This window comes from Opisthocomus hoazin, chromosome 12 (assembly GCF_030867145.1).
Source record: "Opisthocomus hoazin isolate bOpiHoa1 chromosome 12, bOpiHoa1.hap1, whole genome shotgun sequence".
Taxonomy (NCBI): Eukaryota; Metazoa; Chordata; class Aves; order Opisthocomiformes; family Opisthocomidae; genus Opisthocomus; species Opisthocomus hoazin.
In genome coordinates, this window is record NC_134425.1 from 2,189,645 (window position 1) to 2,211,600 (window position 21,956).

A 21,956-nucleotide genomic window follows, 5' to 3' on the forward strand; every position below is an offset into this window, starting at 1 on the left:
TTGTGCCGCGTCATCAGGGCCAGGCGCTCCGGTACCACCGCCTCCGCCCGGTGCTGCCGCAGGCGGGTGGGTGGCTGTCACCCCACTTCGGGGGGGACACCCACGGCACGCCGACCCTTTGGGCTTCACTCGGGGGGTCACGGTGAAGCGCAGCCCCGCTTTGCCCTCCCTCCAAGCTGCCCCCCAGCATGAAGAAATGAGAAATCCCCCCCTCCGAGAGAAACAGGACCCCAAACGCTGGCCCGGGCAGGATCAGGCCCGTCGCCCCGTACCTTCAGCAAGGGGCTGGTGTCCACGCTGGTCTGCATCCCCGCCGTGCTGCCCACCTCCTTCTTCTCCCCCTCCCTCCATGCTGCCCCCCCAGCACGGAGAAACACCCCCCTCCAAGAGAAACGGGACCCCAAACGCTGGCCCGGGCAGGATCAGGCCCATCGCCCAGTACCTTCAGCAAGGGGCTGGTGTCCACGCTGGTCTGCATCCCCGCCGTGCTGCCCACCTCCTTCTTCTCCCCGCTGACCTGGGGGGGGGGGCACAGACACGACCCCAGCTGAGCCCCCAGCCCCAGCGAGGGGCAGCCCCTGAGCCCCCAGGGTCTGCACCCACCCGGGGTTGGGGTGCTCCCAGCGCCTTCCCCCCCCAGCCCCTCACCACCAGGACGAGGACCCTGAGCTGGGGCCAGTGCGTCTCGGGGGCCACTTGGTGAGCGAGGCTGTCGCTGCCGTCCGGCCGCTCGCCCCGCTGCCACTGCACGAAGCCCCCCAGCATGCTGCGGCACGCGCTCCCCGACCCGCGCCGCGCCGCCTCCGACAGCTCGCCCTCCACGCCGTAGAGCCGCGCCAGGGCCGACACTGCGGGGACGGCGCGGGGTCAGCGGGGGGACACCCCAGCACCCCGCTGCCACCCCCTGTCCCCGCTCACCCACCCAGGCAGGTGTAGCCCACCCCAGCACCCCGCTGCCACCCCCCCCGTCCGTAGCCCACCCCAGCACCCCGCTGCCACCCCCCCGGTCCCTCTCACCCACCCAGGCAAGCGTAGCCCACCCCAGCACCCCGCTGCCACCCCCCTGTCCCCTCTCACCCACCCAGGCAGGCGTAGCCCACCCCAGCACCCCGCTGCCACCCCCTGTCCCCCTCACCCACCCAGGCAGGCGTAGCCCACCCCAGCACCCCGCTGCCACCCCCCCATCCGTAGCCCACCCCAGCACCCCGCTGCCACCCCCCTGTCCCCTCTCACCCACCCAGGCAGGCGTAGCCCACCCCAGCACCCCCACTCCCACCCCCTGTCCCCGCTCACCCACCCAGGCAGGCGTAGCCCACCCCAGCACCCCGCTCCCACCCCCCCGTCCCCTCTCACCCACCCAGGCAGGCGTAGCCCACCCCAGCACCCCGCTCCCACCCCCCGTCCTCTCTCACCCACCCAGGCAGGCGTAGCCCACCCCAGCACCCCGCTCCCACCCCCCGTCCCCTCTCACCCACCCAGGCAGGCGTAGCCCACCCCAGCACCCCGCTCCCACCCCCCGTCCCCTCTCACCCACCCAGGCAGGCGTAGCCCACCCCAGCACCCCGCTGCCACCCCCTGTCCCCGCTCACCCACCCAGGCAGGCGTAGCCCACCCCAGCACCCCGCTGCCACCCCCCGTCCCCTCTCACCCACCCAGGAAGGCAGAGCCCACCCCAGCACCCCGCTGCCACCCCCCCATCCGTAGCCCACCCCAGCACCCCCGCTGCCACCCCCTGTCCCTGCTCACCCACCCAGGCAGGCGTAGCCCACCCCACCACCCCGCTGCCACCCCCTGTCCCCGCTCACCCACCCAGGCAGGCGTAGCCCACCCCAGCACCCCACTCCCACCCCCTGTCCCCGCTCACCCACCCAGGCAGGCGTAGCCCACCCCAGCACCCCACTCCCACCCCCCTGTCCCCGCTCACCCACCCAGGCAGGCGTAGCCCACCCCAGCACCCCACTCCCATCCCCCGTCCCCGCTCACCCACCCAGGCAGGCGTAGCCCACCCCAGCACCCCACTCCCACCCCCTGTCCCCGCTCACCCACCCAGGCAGGCGTAGCCCACCCCAGCACCCCACTCCCACCCCCTGTCCCCGCTCACCCCACCCAGGCAGGCGTAGCCCACCCCAGCACCCCACTCCCACCCCCTGTCCCCGCTCACCCACCCAGGCAGGCGTAGCCCACCCCAGCACCCCACTCCCACCCCCTGTCCCCGCTCACCCACCCAGGCAGGCGTAGCCCACCCCAGCACCCCACTCCCATCCCCCGTCCCCGCTCACCCACCCAGGCAGGCGTAGCCCACCCCAGCACCCCACTCCCACCCCCTGTCCCCGCTCACCCACCCAGGCAGGCGTAGCCCACCCCAGCACCCCACTCCCACCCCCTGTCCCCGCTCACCCACCCAGGCAGGCGTAGCCCACCCCAGCACCCCACTCCCATCCCCCGTCCCCCGCTCACCCACCCAGGCAGGCGTAGCCCACCCCAGCACCCCACTCCCACCCCCTGTCCCCGCTCACCCACCCAGGCAGGCGTAGCCGGCCGCCGAGGACGCCAGGCCGGCGGCCGTGGGGAAGTTGTTCTCCGTGGCGATGTGGATTTTGTAGGAGAGGCTGAGCGGGACCGCGTCCCCGTCACCGCGGCGTTTGCGGGCCAGGCGCCGCACTGCGAGGGGACGGGAGCCAGGCGGGGGGGTCGGTATGGGGGACACCCTGCCCGGTCCCCGGGGTGCCCGCGGTGGGGGACACTCACCCTCCCGCAGGCAGGCCTGCAGCCGGGGGTGCCCCACGTCGGCCTCCTCGCCGTTCAGCCACAGCCGGTCCTCGGCAAAGTCCCGGCTGGTGGCGGCCGTGGTGGTGGTCTTCAGCTGTCGGGGGGACGGGGTGAGCATGGGGAGCGGGGGGGCTCAGCACCCCCCCCATGCACGGGCTGGGGGGTCGGAGGGGCTGGACCCTGCCCCCGACCCCACACCTACCTGGTCCTGGTGCAGCGTCACGCTCAGGGAGGAGTTGATGGGGAGGATCAGGTCGTTGTCCCCGCTTGCCCCCTGCAAGAGACCGCGGCACGGCTTGGCATGGCATGGCACGGAATGGCATGGAACAGCATGGCTTGGCATGGAACAGCATGGCTTGGCATGGAATGGCACAGCTTGGCATGGCATGGAATGACATGGCTTGGCATGGCATGGCACGGAATGGCATGGAACAGCATGGCTTGGCATGGAACAGCTTGGCATGGCATGGAACGGCATGGCTTGGCATGGCATGGAACAGCTTGGCATGGCATGGCACGGAATGGCATGGAACAGCTTGGCATGGCATGGAACGGCATGGCTTGGCATGGAACAGCATGGCATGGAATGGCATGGAACAGCTTGGCATGGCATGGAACAGCTTGGCATGGCATGGCACGGCATAGCACGGAATGGCATGGAACAGCATGGCTTGGCATGGAACAGCATGGCATGGAATGGCATGGAACAGCATGGCTTGGCATGGAACAGCTTGGCATGGCATGGAACGACATGGCTTGGCATGGCATGGCATGGCACGGAATGGCATGGCATGGAACGCCATGGCTTGGCATGGAATGGCACAGCTTGGCATGGCATGGAATGACATGGCTTGGCATGGCATGGCACTGAATGGCATGGCATGGAACGGCACAGCATGGCATGGAATGGCATGGAACGGCATGGCTTGGCATGGAATGGCACAGCTTGGCATGGCATGGAACAACATGGCATGGCAGAATGGCATGGCATGGCACGGCATGGCATGGAATGGCATGGAATGACACGGCTTGGCATGGCATGGAACAGCACGGCATGGCGCAGTTTGGCATGGAACGGCATGGCACGACTTGGCATGGCATGGAATGGCATGGAACAGCATGGCATGGCACGGCATGGCACGGCATGGCTTGGCATGGCTCGGCACAGCTCGGCACGGCACAGCACTGCTTGTAACGGCACAGGATTACTTGGCACAGCTCGGCACAGCTTGACACGGCCGGGTGATAGAGGGGACTGTAAGAAATGTGAAACTATAACAAAAAAACCTTAACATTTTCTAGTTTTTACTCGTCTTTAGTCCTGTAACTTGTGTCCCTGCACGCACAGTGATCTGACGATGTAACTGCTGCACTGACCCCTGTTTTCTCATGAAGGAAGGCAGTGGAAGGACATGGGCACAAGCCATCACTTCGTCGTTAGACAAAATAATTGAGTGAAACAAAAGTGGTGTTGGTTCCCAGCAAATAATTGGGATAATTGTGGGATAAAAGAGACCCCTCACTAATTCTCCTCCAGCCAGCAGGGCCTCGGGGGGTGCATCAAGAGGAGTGTGGGCAGCAGGGCGAGGGAGGTTCTCCTCCCCCTCTGCTCTGCCCTGGGGAGGCCCCATCTGCAGTGCTGGGTCCAGTGCTGGGCTCCCCAGTTCAAGAAAGATGAGGAGCTACTGGAGAGAGTCCAGCGGAGGGCTACGAGGATGAGGAGGGGACTGGAGCATCTCTGCTACGAGGAGAGGCTGAGGGAGCTGGGCTTGTTCAGCCTGGAGAAGAGAAGGCTGCGAGGGGACCTTCGAAATGCCGATAAATATCTGCAGGGTGGGTGTCAGGAGGACGGGGCCAGACTCTTCCCAGTGGTGCCCAGTGACAGGACAAGGGGCAACGGGCACAAACTGAAGCAGAGGAAGCTCCAGCTGAACCCGAGGAAGAACTTCTTCCCTCTGAGGGTGCCGGAGCCCTGGCCCAGGCTGCCCAGGGAGGCTGGGGAGTCTCCTTCTCTGGAGATATTCCAGACCCGCCTGGACGCGGTGCTGTGCAGCCTGCTCTGGGTGACCCTGCTTGGGCAGGGGGTTGGGCTGGGGGACCCCCAGAGGGCCCTGCCAACCCCTGCCATGCCGGGATCCTGTGATAAGGAGGCACCACGAGGGCACCGAGACCGGAGCCGAACAGCCTGAAGGACACGATCGTGACCCGAGAGCTGGGTCTGCGCAGAAGCACAGGTCACCCAGCGAACACCGTGATGAAGAGGATGGGCCTTCATCCCGGGACCCCCACAGACCACCCAGAGATGCCGACAGACACGCGTGGGAGATATTTGCATATGCTAATGAGCTCTTAGGAACGCAGCGCCCGGCGGGGTGCGGGTACTCACAGTACTTGATGACGGCGATGTTGACGGGGGCCGTGCAGGTGACCATGGCGAGCGCCCCCTCCTCCGCCATCGCGCTGCCACCGCCGCTCCCCGCCGCTCCCGGCCTCCAGCCCCGCCCCCGCGCCACCCACGTGCCCGTGGCCTGCGGAGGCTTCCCGCCTCGCCATTGGCCGGCTCCGAAGCGCCCGGGGCCCGACGCCCAATGGCAGCGATCGGACCACGAAGAGGCCCCGCCCCCGCCCCGCCCCCTAGCGGGCACAGGGACCGGCGTGCGGGGGCGCCATCTTGGAGTCGGGAAGGAGCTGCGCATGCGCCGTTGGGAGCCGGCGGGGACCGGGGCAGCCGGGGGTGCTGGTGCCCCAGTACCGCGCCAGTGCTCCCAGTGGGCCCCCAGCACCCTTCTACTCCCGAGTCCCAGCGCTACCCCAGTGCTCTGCGTGCCCTCGCTATCCCCAGTACCCCCAACGAACCAGTTCTCCCAGTGTCCCCAGTGCCCCTCCAGTGTCCCCAGTGCCCCTCCAGCGCGGCCAGTGTCCCCAGTGCTCCCCAAACCCCCTGTGCCTCCCCGCCCCAGTGCTCCCACTATCCCCAATACTCCCAGAGCCTTCAGGGGCCCCAGTACCCCAGTGCCTCCCGTGGTCCCAGTGCCTTCGCAGCCACCAGTTCTCCCAGTATTCCCAGTACCCCCCATATCCCAGCACCCCTCCAGTTCCCCCAGTTGTGTCAGTGTCCCTTCAGCCCTCCCAGACCCTCACAGCGCTCGCAGTGACCCCAGTAAGCCCCAGAGCCTCCAGTGATCCCAGTGCCCCTGCCCAGTGATCCCAGTGGGCCCCCCCCAGTGATCCCAGTGGGCCCCCCCCACCCCGGGTGGCCCCAAACCACCCCCAGCCGGGCCCCGCCATGTACGTGTGACCCCCCCGGGGCATTTTTATCCTCCAGCCCCCCACTCGCAGTGGAAAGCATCCCCCAAACCCGGATGCCCGGGGGTGGCGGGGGGGGCACACGGGGGTGATGCCGCGGTGCCGGTGGGCACAGCCCCGCTCCCACAGGGTCACTGCCGGAGGGGGGGGGACGCGGGTCGCATCCCACCCCAAATAAACCCCCAGGAGGATGAGGGAAGCAGCGTCCCCCACCCCCCCATAGCGGGGAGCTTTGGGGACCCCCTGGGTGGGGGATGGGGGCTCCCCGACAGTGCCCCCCGGGTTATTTATAAGCATTTTCCACGGACGGGAGGGGAGGGGGTGGCACGCGGCTATTTTGGGGGGTGGGATTCTTTCCCCCCGCCGCCGGCACAGGTGCGGGGCCCGATTTAGCCGGGCAGAGCCACGAATGGCACGGGGCGCACGCGGCAGCTCCCCCCGGCACCCACCCAAACCCCCCCGCCATGCCCCAGCACCAAGGGTGACGGACAGGGCTGTCCCCAGCGCGAGGAGGGCTCTGGGGGACCCCCACCATGGCGATGGTCCCACCACCGTCACCCAGAGCCCCGCCGTGCCATGGGGATGCGCGGGGTCACTCGCTGGGTGTCCTCGTCCCCGCCGTCCCTGTCACCCCGACCCTGCTTGGCTGGGCCAGACCCCAGCCCGGCGCCGGGGGCCACGCAGCCCCCAGCCCAAAAGGCCACCGGGTCCCTTTTTCGGGGCACAAGGCCAGCGGTCGGGACTCCAGGGGCTGGAGGGACACGATGCCGACGCCGGCCGAGCAGGGACAGCCGCGACAAGGGACGCTTTCTGCACTCCCGCCCGCGGTGCTGAGCTCCGCTTTTAACGGCTCCTGCAACACCAGGGCTAAGAAACCCCCCCCGGTGCCCCCCAGCAGCGGAGGAACGGGCCAGGCACCGCGTCCCCCAACCCCGGAGCCACCGGGGGAGCGGCGGCAGGGCTGCGGTGACCCGCCGTGACAGTCCACCTTGTCCTGTCTGACGCTCTCGTGTCCCTTCTCGGTGCATTGCACCGGCACGGCAGAGCGTGGCATGATGCAGCGTGGCACGGCGTGGCACAGCATGACATGGCGTGGCACAGCACGGTGTGGCAAGGTACAGCATGGCACAGCATGGCACAGCATGGCACGGCGTGGCACAGTATGGCACGGCGTGGCACAGCATGGTGTGGCATGGTACAGCATGGCACAGCATGGCGTGGCACAGCACAGCATGGTGTGGCATGGCACAGCGTGACATGGCACAGCACGGCATGGCACAGCATGGCACGGCATGGCACAGCATGGCATGGCACAGCACGGCACAGCATGGCACGGTGTGGCACGGCATGGCGTGGCATGGCACAGCATGGCACAGCACAGCATGACATGGCACAGCACAGCATGGTGTGGCACGGCACAGCATGGCATGGCATGGAACAGCATGGTGTGGCATGGCACAGCGTGACATGGCACAGCACAGCATGGCAGAGCATGGCGTGGCACAGCACGGCACAGCATGGCACGGTGTGGCACGGCATGGTGTGGCATGGCACAGCATGGCACAGCACAGCATGACATGGCACAGCACAGCATGGTGTGGCACGGCACAGCATGGCATGGCATGGAACAGCATGGTGTGGCATGGCACAGCGTGACATGGCACAGCACGGCATGGCAGAGCATGGCACGGCATGGCACAGCATGGCGTGGCATGGCACAGCATGGCACAGCACGGCATGACATGGCACAGCACAGCATGGTGTGGCACGGCACAGCATGACATGGCACGGCACGGTGTGGCATGGTACAGCATGGCATGGCATGGCACAGCACAGCACGGTGTGGCACAGCACAGCATGGCACAGCATGGCACAGCATGGCATGGCGTGGCACAGCACAGCATCGCATGGCATTGGACAGTATGGTGTGGCACGGCACAGCGTGGCACAGTGTGGCACAGCACGGCATGGCGTGGCACAGCATGACATGACACGGCACGGCGTGGCACGGCACGGCACGGCGTGGCAGAGCATGGCACGGCATGGCACAGCATGGCGTGGCACAGCACAGCATGGCACAGCGTGGCACGGTGTGGCATGGCATGGGGTGGCACAGCACAGCATGGCATGGCGTGGCGTGGCACAGGGCTCGCTGCCCTCCCCGGGGTGGCTGCGCATGGCGGGGGGGTGGGGGGGCTCAGGACCCCCCGCAGCGTCCCCCCCTCCTCGTGCCGGGCCAGCAGCACCATGCCGGAGCAGATCCGGGCGCAGGGGTGGCACTGGTGCTTCGTGACGTCCGAGCGGGTCCGGAGGTGGGCGTGGAGGTCGGAGCAGTGGGGGGGCCTTCGCGGGACACGCGGTCGGGGCACCCCTGTACCCAAGGTCCCCCCCCAAAACCTTCCCGTGCTCCGCTCCCTCCCGTGCTGCTCTCACCCCCTTTCCCCAGCGCTCCCGAGGAGACCCCGAAACCCACCAGTGCCTTCCCGGGGGGGTTATGACAGCGGGACCTGCCGTGGGGGTCTCCCATGGGACTCACGCTGCGTGCCAGCACCCCCAGCACCCCCGGCTGTGCCCACCCCAGGCAGCTCCCTCCTGGAGACCAAGCCTGGGGAGATGGTGACTTTGCACCCATCGTCCCCAAAAAGCTGAGGTACCCATTTTGCACCCATCACTTCCAAAAAGCAGAGGTGCCAATTCTGCACCCATCACCCCCAAAAAGCAGAGGTGCCCATTTTGCACCCATCATCCCCAAAAAGCAGAGGTGCTGATTTTGCACCCATCGTCCCCAAAAAGCAGAGGTGCCCATTTTGCACCCATCGTCCCCAAAAAGCAGAGGTGCCAATTCTGCACCCATCACCCCCAAAAAGCAGAGGTGCCCATTCTGCACCCATCGTCCCCAAAAAGCAGAGGTGCCCATTTTGCATCCATCACCTTCAAAAAGCAGAGGTGCTGATTCTGCACCCATTGTCCCCAAAAAGCAGAGGTGCTGATTCTGCACCCATCGTCCCCAAAAAGCAGAGGTGCCAGTTTTGCATCCATCACCCCCAAAAAGCAGAGGTGCCGATTTTGCATCCATCACCTTCAAAAAGCAGAGGTGCCAATTCTGCACCCATCACCCCCAAAAAGCAGAGGTGCCCATTTTGCACCCATTGTCCCCAAAAAGCAGAGGTGCTGATTCTGCACCCATTGTCCCCAAAAAGCAGAGGTGCCCATTTTGCACCCATCACCCCCAAAAAGCAGAGGTGCCAATTCTGCACCCATCACCCCCAAAAAGCAGAGGTGCCCATTTTGCATCCATCACCTTCAAAAAGCAGAGGTGCTGATTTTGCACCCATCGTCCCCAAAAAGCAGAGGTGCTGATTCTGCACCCATCATCCCCAAAAAGCAGAGGTGCCAATTCTGCACCCATCACCTTCAAAAAGCAGAGGTGCCGATTCTGCACCCATCACCCCCAAAAAGCAGAGGTGTCCATTTTGCACCCATCGTCCCCAAAAAGCAGAGGTGCTGATTCTGCACCCATCATCCCCAAAAAGCAGAGGTGCCAATTCTGCACCCATCACCTTCAAAAAGCAGAGGTGCTGATTCTGCACCCATCATCCCCAAAAAGCAGAGGTGCCAGTTTTGCACCCATCGTCCCCAAAAAGCAGAGGTGCCGATTTTGCACCCATCGTCCTCAAAAAGCAGAGGTGCTGATTTTGCACCCAGCATCCCCAAAAAGCAGAGGTTGGGGTCAGCAGCAGCCAGGGGGGTGGGGGGGGGGGTCCCACCCCAGCCGGGTCGGGGGGTGGGGGGGGGGTCCCATCCTTACCTGTGCGGGTGCGGATGTGGCCCTGGAGCAGCCAGGGCCGGGAGAAGGCTTTGCCGCAGAGGGTGCAGGGCAGGGTGTGGGTGCGGGTGTGCATCCTCAGGGCACCCAGGCTGAAGCTCTGCCGGTGAGACCCCCGCCGCGTGGGCAGGTTGAGGGTCTGGGGGTCCTTTAAGGGGGTGCCCGGGGGCTGTCGAGCTCTGCGGGAGCGAGGAGCGGGCGTGAAGGGACGAGGGGCGGCAGCTGAGCTGCCCACCCCGTCCCTGGAGCCCACCGGGGGTCACGCACCCCGCGGGGGCTCAGCTGCACCGGGTCTCCCCTCTGCTCCCACCCCTGTGCCCAGCACCCACCGCAAACCAGGGCAAAAAGGGACCTTCCCCCCCAAAAACGGGAGCGGGGGGAAGTCACAGGCACCCCCCGCGCCTGCGGGAGCCCAGCTTGAGCCCGGGTGGTGGCTGGCCTGGGGCTGGGTGCACCCCAAAACCCAGGGACCCCCCGAGGCAGCGTGGCGGGGGGGCAGGCAGTGTGCTGGGGAGCACCCACCGACCCGCTCCTGCCTCCCCACCCCCCAGCACAGGGACCCCCGTACAGGGGGGTCAGATGGGGGTGAGCTGGACGGCCGGGGACCCCCAATTCTCCCCCCTCCAGCACCATCACTGAGCCACCTGGGACGGGGTTACAGCGGGGGGCACGGAGCCAGGGAGCACCCCGGCATCGCGGCGTGGGGCAGCACCCCAAGACCACCCGGGGAACCCCAGGGCACGGGGTGGCGGTGGGACACGGGGGTCCCGGGGTGCCCGGTGCAGGTGTCGCCGCGCAGCCTTAGCACGAGCGTGGAGCTGGACGGGCTCCCACCACCCCCAGTATGACCCCCCCCACCCTGACACCCGCCTGGGGTGGGATGGAGCAGGCACCCGGGCTCATGGGGACCCCCGACCCCCCTTCTCCCTGCCATCCCGGCTGGGGGACATTTGGGGAGGGCTGGGGGCAGATAAGGGGGCTCCTCGACGCGATCACCTCGCCGATGTCCCCCCGAGAGTTTTATTGCCCTGGGGACACGAGCCAGGCTCTGGCCAGCACCAGGGTGAACCCCCGCACCCCTCCCAGGGGACGCCAGCGGCTGCCCCCAGGATCGGTCCCCCAGGGAGGGGGACGCGGGCGCAGCCCGTGCCTGGGCGCAGAGCCAGCCCGTGTCCTCGGGGAACCCCGACAGCCCCCCGGGGACACCCGGAGAAGAAACACCCGCCGCGTTCCCCTGGCCAGCACCCAGCTGGCATGGCCGGCACTGGGACAGCGGGGTCGGGAAGCGCTCGATCGGGGGGCTGGGGGGGGGTACAAGGGCTCGGGGAGCGCGGTGGGGGAGCCCAGGGCAAGGAGGATGGCGGGGGTGACAAAATGGCATTGCCAAACCCCACCGCTGCCCATAACGGGAGGAGCTCAGGCGTCGGGGACAAAACCGTAGAGACGACCCCCGCGTTTGGGGAAGGAGCAGCCCCGATACGCCGGGGTGGGGGGGCACCCACCCCCAGCCGCGTCCCCGCACCCCAGAGCTGCGGCGCAGACCGCACAGCGAGGCCGCCCGTGGGTGAAACTTTGCCTTTATTGAGAAAAACGTTCTGCTACAAATACGTCGTTGATTTTAATTCTTCAAAAAAAAAAACCCAAACCCAGTACGTCTCGTTAAAAGTTCTAATTATGCAAAAAGTCGCGGGGGTCACACACTGACGAGTACGGCGGGAGCCCCGGCGCAGCCCGGCCGGCAGCGGGCAGAGCCGGACCCGAGCCCGTGCCAAGCGGCCTGGGCCATAAAGTGCTTTACGAAAGCAGCTGTGGCTGCCCCTGCTCCGGCATCGCGGGGCCAAAAGGAGGAGGAAGGGGACGGAGAGGGTGACAGCGCTGTCCCGGAGCCGGGGAGCTCCCTGCAAGAGAGCTCGGACGCAGGCTGCTCCAGGACCCGAGGGTCCCGACTGAGGATGGGACAGGGAAACCCTCCCAGGTCCCTTCTGGGAGATGGCAGTGGTCTCCGTCCCACCGAGAACGGACCCGGCGCCGGGAAGGTGCTGGTAAGAGGAGACCCCAACCTTCCTCGTTAGCCCAGAGCAAGGGAGGGGAGCGGAGCAGCTCCAGCCCCTTCCCTGCCCTCTGCCAGGGGAGTGGGTGGTCTCTGCGTGCCCCTCGTACGGGGGAGCCCACAGCCCCCCAAAACCACCCAGTGCTATTTAGATCCAAGTAAAAAAAAACAAGTCAGTATTGCTAGAGCAGAGCTGGAGCTGGAGCCAGGTCTTGGAGAAGCCACCGAAGGGCACTTCTCCGAGCAGGGACAGGCAGAGGGACCGCTCTCCCACCCCGCTTCTCTGCAAACCCTCACTGGCAGGCAGCACGGGAGCTCTGTGGGTACCACAGAATCCCAGCATGGCAGGGGTTGGCAGGGACCTCTGTGGGTCACCCAGCCCAACCCCCTGCCCAAGCAGGGTCACCCACAGCAGGCTGCACAGCACCGCGGCCAGGCGGGGCTGGAATATCTCCAGAGAAGGAGACTCCACAGCCTCCCTGGGCAGCCTGGGCCAGGGCTCCGTCACCCTCAGAGGGAAAAAGTTCTTCCTCGGGTTCAGCTGGAGCTTCCTCTGCTTCAGTTTGTGCCCGTTGCCCCTTGTCCTGTCGCTGGGCACCACTGGAAAGAGTCTGGCCCCATGGTGATACCGTGCATCACCACCTCCCCATCGCTCCTTCACCGAGAGCCCTGGGCTGATCCCATTGCCAGCATGACCCAAACAGGTGGCAGGGTCCCAGCACCCAGTGATCACATTTTAGACGGGACTCAGCTTCTGCTGCACGTGGTGGCCACACTCCGGCTGGCAGCCACCCACCGAGGCCTCGCAGAGATCTCCCTTCCACCCAGCCCAGCAGAGCGAACTCCACCAGCGCCAGGCAGGGCAGTGAGGACAGGGACCGGGGCAGGACAGGTCACCAGGATGCTGCAGAGCATCTCTCAGACCAACATCTGCCCAGGCGTGCCCTATTCCCAGGGACAGACCTGGGACAGGAAGACGTGGTCCCCAACTTCAGAGGGACAAGGCGCTCGGTGTCGGGGTCCTGCGCGGGCAGACGTCCCCCCCGCACGCCCCTCGCCCCGCGCCGAGCGCCGGCGTGCCACAAGTCACCCGCCTGCTCCCTTCACAGACGCCAACCACTGCTCCAGCTCACCCCATCCAGCACCGCCACCGAGGTGACGCCGTCCCCAGCCCGACCGCGCGCCCTGGAGAGGGTCAGCAGCTCGGAGAGGGTCAGCAGCTCGGAGAGGGTCAGCAGCTCGGAGAGCGCGGCCGGCCGAGCGGAACTCCGAGAACGCGACGCTGCTGCTCCCCAAAACGGAGCCCGGCGAGCCGCTCGGCACCCGCTCCTCCAGCCGGCCGCTCCCGCACCGCCGCCGCAGAACCACGCCGAGGAGGGAAGGGAACGGCCCAGCAGCAACCGGCGAGGACGCCCGCGCCGAGTCCCAGGGGGCCGGCTCCTGCCTCCCGCCGCGTTTCAAACCCGCAGCACGTTCGTTTGGGGTTGTTTTTTGTTTTTTTTTTTAAAAATATACTTTCTTAACAATGTTCCATAAAAATACTCTTGTCCCCGGTGACGGATATTGCAGTGTGAAGAGCTTCTGTCCCCGCTCTATAAAACGTGGAGAAGGCGTCACGCCGATGGACGTAGAAAAACGCAAGAACGCAGTATCACAAGAGCCGGTACAAAACGAGGAAGGCGAGAGCTTCGCCGGGCGCCGTCCCCGCGGACTCCTCCGAAGCCGCCGCCATCACGGGGAGCGTGAGGGCGTCTGCCTCGCCCCGGGATTCCACCCGGCCTGCATGGGACAGAACGCCGTCGCTGGAAATAGCCTTGGAGAGTATGAAAAATAAAAAATAAAAGATGCTCCGTGCTGTTTTCTTCCTTTTCACAAAGGACGCGGACGATCGCGGTCTCAGTCGAGGGCATTTCTGCACAAAACGGGTCACAGTTCTACGTACCGATTCGGTTCCAGCAGACAGCATGAAGACAAATGGTGCCAAAAAGCATCTACTAAGAAATAGATCTGGATACAGGTGCACACTCCGTACACGGCTATGGAATGCCTAACCGAGGAACGACCCCAGCCCTCCGGCGCCGGCTCCTCGCTCCTCCCGCTCTCTGCTCGCTCACCGCTCCGGCGCGACGCTGAAGACGCTCCACCTTCTTCAACGAGGCGGTTTGTGCCCGGAGAGGAGAGTGAAGAGAGGCGGTGGGTGGTCTCCGGGGGGTCTCCGAGCTCTGTAACTCCCGGGGAGGAAGGCTGAGTGTGCAAAAAGGAGCTGGGGGTGTGGGGGGAGCCCGAACCGCCGCTCGCCGTCACCCTCAGTTCTCCGAGAGCGACAGCGCCAGGGCTGCCTGCAACGCCGCCTCCTCGTCGATGTTATAGTCCTGGAGACAGAGAGGGGGGGTCAGGGGAGCTGGCATGGCCAGGCCCTGCAGCCCCCCCGTCACGGCTCGGAGCCCGTCCCGCTCTAAGGAGCCGGGGGTTCCCTTCCCTGAAATCCAGCATCCCCGAAATAAAAGCCGGATCCTGACAGCACCTCCCCTCGCTTCTCGCAGCCAAGGCTGGGTGATCACGTCCTCACCCCACACAAGGAAGGGTCAGCGACCCCCCCGAGAGGGGGTGCCAGGGGTGCCCCCCACGTGCGGCAGCCAGACCCCCCAAGGCTGGGCTGCTCCCCTGCCACTCCCGCGAAGCCTCGAAGCAAAGGGCTTTTGCGCTACGGATCCTTGGGGGAAGAGTTTAACGGAGCACGCGGAGGGGAAAAAAAAAACATTTTGATGGAGAGCGGTGACATCTCCCCCTCTTCCTTCAGGGACTTTTTCCTGGGGTGTCTGATGGCAACTGGCTTGAGCAGCCTCAGGGGCAGGCGGGGAGCCCAGCCTTGGGGGTCTCCCAAAGGAGGAGCGGGCCCCTGTCCCTTGCCAGGGGCTGCACAGCAGGAGGGGAAAAAAAGGGAAAAAAAGGGGGGAAAAGGGGGGAAAAGGGAAAAGAAAAAAAGGGAAAAGGGGGAAAAAAGGGAAAAGGGGGGAAAAAAGGGAAAAGGGGGGAAAAAAGGGAAAAGGGGGGAAAAAAGGGAAAAGGGGGGAAAAAAGGGAAAAGGGGGGAAAAAAGGGAAAAGGGAAAAAGGGGGAAAAAGGGGGAAAAAGGGGGAAAAAGGGGGAAAAAGGGGGAAAAAGGGGGAAAAAGGGGGAAAAAGGGGAAAAAGGGGGAAAAAGGGGGAAAAAGGGGGAAAAAGGGGGAAAAAGGGGGAAAAGGGGAAAAAGGGGGAAAAGGGGAAAAGGGGGAAAAAGGGGAAAAGGGGGAAAAGGGGGAAAAGGGGGAAAAGGGGGAAAGGGGGAAAAGGGGGAAAAGGGGGAAAAGGGGGGAAAAGGGGGAAAAGGGGGAAAAGGGGGAAAAGGGGAAAAGGGGGAAAAGGGGGAAAAGGGGGAAAAGGGGGAAAAGGGGGAAAAAGGGAAAAGGGAAAAAGGGAAAAAAGGGAAACAGGGAAAAGGGGAAAAAAGGGAAAAAGGGAAAAAGGGAAAAAGGGAAAAAGGGAAAAAGGGAAAAAAAAGGAAAAGGGGAAAAAAAGGAAAAGGGGAAAAGGGGGAAAAAAAGGTAAAAGGGGAAAAAAGGGAAAAGGGAAAAAAAGGGGAAAAGGGAAAAAAAAGGGGAAAAGGGAAAAAAAGGGGAAAAACGGAAAAAAAGGGGAAAGGGAAAAGGGAAGGGCTGCTCTCATCTCCCAGCTGCTCGGCGCGAGGAAGACGACCCCGTTTCCAGATGACCCCCCCGTTGCGGCCCAGCGCCGTACTCACCACGAAGGTGTCGTAGGAGAACTTGTGCCTGTGGAGGAGGTGCTGGAGGAAGTTGGCACTCTTGTAGCTGGGGTCTCCCCAGGGCATGGCCGAGCAGACCGGGCACACCTGCGGCGGGACAGGGACGACGGGGAACCGTGACTCGCAGGCACGGAGCCCTCGGGCTCCAGGCAGGGGACCGGGGGGGGGGGGACAGGTCCCCGGGGGGCCTGTGCAGCCACGAGGGAGAGGGGAGCAGCGGTCCCCTCCCTCTGACAGCGGGTAACCCGCAGAGAAGGCGCACAACAGGGGTCCCCACGCCCCGCCGAGCGGACCCCTCGGCGCACGGAGCCCCGGGCACGCGGCCCAGGCTGCCTCCAGCCCGCTGACCCGTTACGGGCGCACGCGAACGCCGCCGAGATGGGGCCAGAGCTGAAAATTCCCCACCTCGGTCCACCCCGCGGGGACGGCGAGGGGAAATCCCGCAGCACCCGGGCACGGGGCGACGGAGGCCGCTGGTTCCAGAGAGCCTCCAGCAAAGCAAACAGCAGCAGCTCCCCACCTCCCACCGCAGGGATTTAAAACAAATTAAATGAGCTGGGAATGCGGCTGCATTTTACGTGCAGCAGCCCTCGCGTCAGCGTACTGGGATTCCCGGGCGTTCCCCCGCCCAGAACCAGTCCGTCCCAGCGCCGCTCACCACTTTGTTGGGGTCGTTGCGGTGGTTCTCCATGCAGTGCTTCACCAGCTCCTGCTGGTCCAGGTTCCGGGCGCCGCAGTACGGGCACACGAACGTCGAGCGATTGGGAATATTGCTAAGGAGAGCGGGGGCGAGCTCAGATCCCCCGGGAAGCGACCGGATCGGCTCCTTCCGACCCAACCCAGCCGTCCCTGCTCACACTTCGTGCCACCCAGACCAGCCCGTTCCCACCCCGGGCTGGGAGGAGGCTGGGTCAGTCCTTCCTCCCGCACCACGCTGCGAGACGCAGGGCAGCGCGGGGGCTGCGGGCGTCGGGAGGGGGAAAGGTGCTGAGGTTTCTCCCCGTCATCGCCCAGGGGAAAGGAAAAGACGCGCTCGGGTTTGAGGGCTCGCGCGGGAGCGGGGCACGGTCTGCAAGGAGGACGTTTTCTTCCGGACGCGCGGCGGGTGGTACCTGGGGATGGGCTGGGACGTGGGGACGACGGGAACGAACTTGGGGCAGTTCGCCATCTGCTCCTGCACCTTCGCGCAGGACGAGACGTGAGAGCGCATTTTGGCCAGGGTCACCTGGAGGAGAAGGAGAGAAGAAACAGAGAGGAGAGGAGAGAAGAACCGTTGGGCAGAGAGGAACCTGATGAGGTTCAACAAGGGCAAGGGCAGGGTCCTGCACCTGGGGAGGAACAACCCCAGGCACCAGTACAGGTTGGGCAGGACCTGCTGGAGAGCAGCTCTGTGGAGAGGGACTCGGAGTGCTGGGGGACGACAGGGTGACCATGAGCCAGCAGCGTGCCCTGGGTGCCAAGAAGGCCAATGGGATCCTGGGGTGCATCAAGAGGAGCGTGGCCAGCAGGGTGAGGGAGGTTCTCCTCCCCCTCTGCTCTGCCCTGGGGAGGCCCCATCTGGAGTCCTGTGTCCAGTGCTGGGCTCCCCAGTTCAAGAAAGATGAGGAGCTACTGGAGAGAGTCCAGCGCAGGGCTGCGAGGATGAGGAGGGGACTGGAGCATCTCTCCTACGAGGAGAGGCTGAGGGAGCTGGGCTTGTTCAGCCTGGAGAAGAGAAGGCTGAGAGGGGACCTTAGAAATGCCTCTAAATATCTGCAGGGTGGGTGTCAGGAGGACGGGGCCAGACTCTTTCCAGTGGTGCCCAGCGACAGGACAAGGGGCAACGGGCACAAACTGAAGCAGAGGAAGCTCCAGCTGAACCCCAGGAAGAACTTCTTCCCTCTGAGGGTGCCGGAGCCCTGGCCCAGGCTGCCCAGGGAGGCTGTGGAGTCTCCTTCTCTGGAGATATTCCAGCCCCGCCTGGACAAGGTCCTCTACAGCCTACTGTAGGTGACCCTGCTTGGGCAGGGGTTTGGGCTGGGTGACCCACAGAGATCCCGTCCAACCCCGAACATTCTGTGATTCTGTGATCCCCGAAGGCTGTGGGAACATCTTTCCCCTGCCAGGCGCCGCGCCGGAGCCTCCACAACAGCTTGGCAGAGCAGTTTCGGTTCAACCGACGCCGGCGCAGGACGTAGGGACGGTGGCGATGGGTTGACGGTTGGACTTGATGACCTTGATTAAGATCATCACCAACCTTAACGATCCTACAGCGGCATGGGAACGCTGCACCAGCCCGTCCCACCACGCAGGACAGCGGTTTGGACACCCAGGCTGCGCGACCGCAGCGCGAGCTCCGTTCTCCTTCGCAAAAGAGGAGCCGCTGACAAGCGGAGACCCCGAACTGCTCCGACACCGCCCGGGATCGCTCCCGAGCCGCAGCCAGGGAGGCGCAGGGAGATCCCCAAATTTAACGGAAGCCGGAGAGCGCATCGGCGGAGGCGCACCACGAATCGCAGCTTCACGGCCGGTTGTGGAATTATTAGTAAAATTAGGGTTTGTATGGAAAACGTAGCATTGTTCACCCGTTGAGGAAAAGCACAAAATCCAAAGGAGCTCTGAGGATGGGACTCAGCTGCAGCAGGCACGCGAGGAATCCACTCACAGCAACTCCCTGCCACGCACCACGGAGGATGAAGCGGGGTGGAGACTCCGTGGCCACGCTCCGTGAGGATAAAGCGGGAAGAGATGCTCCTCTGGAACTGATCAGCAGCTCCTCTGGCCCTCGGAGCCAACAGGTTTGCGAAACCTTGCCAAAGTGCTGTCCTTTCGTGAACTTGGCTCGTTTTAATATCATTTTAATACCAAAACACACCTCCATCCCGAAGGCTCCCCGCCTCCGAGGGGCGACCACCCCTCTTCGAGTCTGCGCCCTCGATTTTTGGTGAACTCTACCTTTAAACGTGAAGCGAGAGAGTTTTACACCAACCATGATAAAAGGGGTGTGTGACTGCAGTCACTCAAACTCCACCCTGAATGTAGAAGGGATATAAAAATAGCCAGGGAAATGGGGGATTTTCGGAGGAGAAGAAGATCACAGAATCACAGAATCACAGAATAGTAGGGGTTGGAAGGGCCCTCTGTGGGTCATCTAGTCCAACCCCCCTGCCGAGGCAGGGTCACCTACAGCAGGCTGCACAGGACCTTGTCCAGGTGGGGCTGGAATATCTCCAGAGAAGGAGACTCCATAACACCGTGGATTTTCGGAGGAGAAGAGAACACCGTGAGCGAGTCACGGGAAACTCCACCTCAGATGCCTCCGACAGCCGGGACCGGCCGAGGGGCTGAGCCTCGCTTCTCCCCCCTTGGGACGCCTCGGGTGAGACTTCGACCGAGCGCTTTTCTCGGGAATCTCAGAAACCTCTCTGGAGAGTCACTCCCTAACGTTTATAGCCAGGCTGTATTATCTGTAACCTTTCCACGCATTTTATACTTAATAACGTCAATATTTGCACGTGCTTTCTTGCAGACAGTCACTGTCACCGGCAATTCAATAAATAAATAACTAAATGCAAATGAAGCTGTGCTGTTTCAGCAGCCAGTTGTCCCAGTTGTCCCAGTTCCTCACCGAACGCCACCGAACCCTGAGCGCGGCCGTGCCAGTTCATCAGCACGACTGGGCCGAAGGTGCAGCCCGCTATCAGCGTACCCAGAGTCGTGGTGGTTTAATGCGCATATTAAACGCGACTGGACTGGTAGTGGTAAATTTGGTATCACCCAGAATCTCAGCATGGCAGGGGTGGGAAGGGACCTCTGTGGGTCACCCAGCCCAACCCCCTGCCCAAGCAGGGTCACCCAGAGCAGGCTGCACAGCACCGCGGCCAGGCGGGGCTGGAATATCTCCAGAGAAGGAGACTCCACAGCCTCCCTGGGCAGCCTGGGCCAGGGCTCCGTCACCCTCAGAGGGAAGAAGTTCTTCCTCGGGTTCAGCTGGAGCTTCCTCTGCTCCAGTTTGTGCCCGTTGCCCCTTGTCCTGTCACTGGGCACCACTGGAAAGAGTCTGGCCCCGTCCTCCTGACCCCCACCCTGCAGATATTTAGAGGCATTTCGAAGGTCCCCTCTCAGCCTTCTCTTCTCCAGGCTGAACAAGCCCAGCTCCCTCAGCCTCTCTTTGTAGGAGAGATGCTCCAGTCCCCTCCTCATCCTCGCAGCCCTGCGCTGGACTCTCTCCAGTAGCTCCTCATCTTTCTTGAACTGGGGAGCCCAGCACTGGACACAGGACTCCAGATGGGGCCCCAAACCTAGCCGCACCCAGCCCCCCACCCCGGTGAGGGGAGTCAGGAAGCGAGGGGGTTTCCCTTCCGCCAAATTAACGCAGCACTGGTCCCTGGAGCGGCCCAGCCCAGCAGCGGAGCCGTGCCCGCGCGGGACGGGCACGGGCACCCCCCCCCGAACCCCGCCAGCGTTACCTTCTTGCTGCAGCCTCGGCAGGGAGCTTTGCACGACGAGAGCTGCTTCTCCAGGCCGGACGCCTTCTCCACCTTCTTGGGGTCGAAGGGGACGCGGCAGAGCGGGCAGAGGGGCGATGGCACCTGCAGGCAGGGCTGCAGGCACTCCCCGCAGAACCTGGGGGACGGAGCGCGGCGCTCAGCCCGGTGGCCCCGGGCGAGGACGACGAGGGGCGAGCGGGACCCCAGCCCCAAGCAATGCGCGCTCTGGGGGGGTCCCCTGCACCCCCAGGGATCGGCAATCCACGCTGGGGGGAACTGGGCAGAACTGGGAGCCGGGCACCAGCGCCCGGCGTCGAAGCCCGCAGTCACGGCGTCCCCTCCGCCAGCCCCCCCGCCCGTGTCACCCGACATAGGGGGAAAGGTGGGGGGGACACGGAACCCGGCTGAGCCAGGTGGGCAAAATCACGGTGCCCCTCGCCCCGGGGTCACCCCCGCCAAGCGCCCCCAGCCCCAGATGAGTTTGGGGGGGGGGGGGGGGAAATGGGGAAGGCAGGGGGCACGGAACAAGGCCAAGGTGTTGCTGGGGGGGGGGTGTAGAGGGACCCCAGCCCCAGATAAGCTGGGGGAGGGAGGGTGTGGGGACAGTGGGGGGGGGCACGGAGCAAGGCCAAGGTGTCATGGGGGGGGGGCAATGCAGAGGGACCCCAGCCCCAGATGAGGTGGGGGGGGGGGGCCACAGGGCAAGGCCGAGGTGTCGCGGGGGAGGGGGTGCAGAGGGACCCCAGCCCCAGATGAGGTGTGTGAGGGCGGTGGGCACGGAGCAAGGCCGAGGTGTCACAGAGAGGGGGGGTGCAGGGGGACCCCAGCCCCAGATGAGTTTAGGGGGGGGAGTGGGGTGTCACGGGTGGGGGTGCAGAAGGACCCCAGCCCCAGATGAGGTTGGGGGGGGGAGTGGGGTGTCACAGGTGGGGGTGCAGAAGGACCCCAGCCCCAGATGAGTTTAGGGGGGGGGAGTGGGGTGACGCGGGTGGGGGTGCAGAGGGACCCCAGCCCCAGACGAGTTTGGGGAGGGGGTGTGGGCACGGAGCAAGGCCGAGGTGTCACGGGGGAGGGGGTGCAGAGGGACCCCAGCCCCAGATGAGGTTGGGGGGGGGGAGTGGGGTGTCACGGGTGGGGGTGCAGAAGGACCCCAGCCCCAGATGAGGTTGGGGGGGGGAGTGGGGTGTCACGGGTGGGGGTGCAGAAGGACCGCAGCCCCAGACGAGTTTGGGGAGGGGGGGTGGGCACGGAGCAAGGCCGAGGTGTCACGGGGTGGGGGGGTGCAGGGGGACCCCAGCCCCAGATGAGCTGGGGGGGGCAGTGGGGTGTCCCGGGGGGGAGGGGGGGTGCAGAAGGACCCCAGCCCCCCGGGGCAGCACCCATGCGGGAACCGGGGCGGGGTGGGGGAGCCCCACGCCGCGTCCGGGGGACACGGGGGGTGAAGGGGGGGGGGTGTCGCCTCCCGGGGTGGGGGGGGGACAGGGCCCGGCGGGGGTCCCCGCGCTCACGTGTGCCCGCATCCCGCGATGCCCACGGCGCGGTGGAAGACCTCCAGGCAGATGGGGCAGCTGAACTGGGCCTCCAGGGCCTCGGAGGCTGGGGGGGGCGGCCGGGGGGGTCCCCCCGGGGCCTGGGGCCGCTGCGCCGCCGCCACCAGCAGGCTGCGGAACATGGCGGCGGGGGGGGGGGCGGGGCGGGGCCGGGGCGTGACGTCACCGCGCGCCGCCGCGTCACCG

General features: G+C 65.1%; 2 protein-coding genes across 3 annotated transcripts in view; both read right to left on the reverse strand.

Annotated features, from left to right (window-relative positions):
- MVD (mevalonate diphosphate decarboxylase) overlaps positions 1-5,259 on the reverse strand; it is a 5,576-nt gene extending 317 nt beyond the window's left edge. The window contains 8 exon segments of the mRNA XM_075433406.1: positions 7-53; positions 443-517; positions 649-848; positions 2,521-2,661; positions 2,749-2,863; positions 2,972-3,031; positions 3,033-3,043; positions 5,156-5,259. Coding sequence (XP_075289521.1) covers positions 7-53; positions 443-517; positions 649-848; positions 2,521-2,661; positions 2,749-2,863; positions 2,972-3,031; positions 3,033-3,043; positions 5,156-5,225 — 719 coding nt within the window. The 5' untranslated portion in view covers positions 5,226-5,259.
- A 6,202-nt stretch (positions 5,260-11,461) lies between these two features.
- Positions 11,462-21,892, reverse strand: RNF166 (ring finger protein 166). 2 transcript variants are annotated; one of them, XR_012765362.1, is made up of 7 exons: positions 21,729-21,892; positions 20,200-20,356; positions 16,864-16,976; positions 16,410-16,524; positions 15,731-15,838; positions 13,894-14,323; positions 11,462-13,764 (listed from the first exon to the last, which is right to left on the reverse strand). XR_012765362.1 is itself a non-coding variant. In XM_075434008.1 (6 exons), the coding sequence occupies exons 1-6, from the start codon at positions 21,890-21,892 to the stop codon at positions 14,258-14,260; spliced, it is 723 nt and encodes a 240-aa protein (XP_075290123.1). In that variant the 3' UTR covers positions 11,462-14,257. The 2 variants fall into 2 exon arrangements, 1 of the variants encoding a protein (XP_075290123.1); XM_075434008.1 differs by having other exon boundaries at positions 11,462-14,323.
- Between the last annotated feature and the right edge of the window lie 64 nt (positions 21,893-21,956).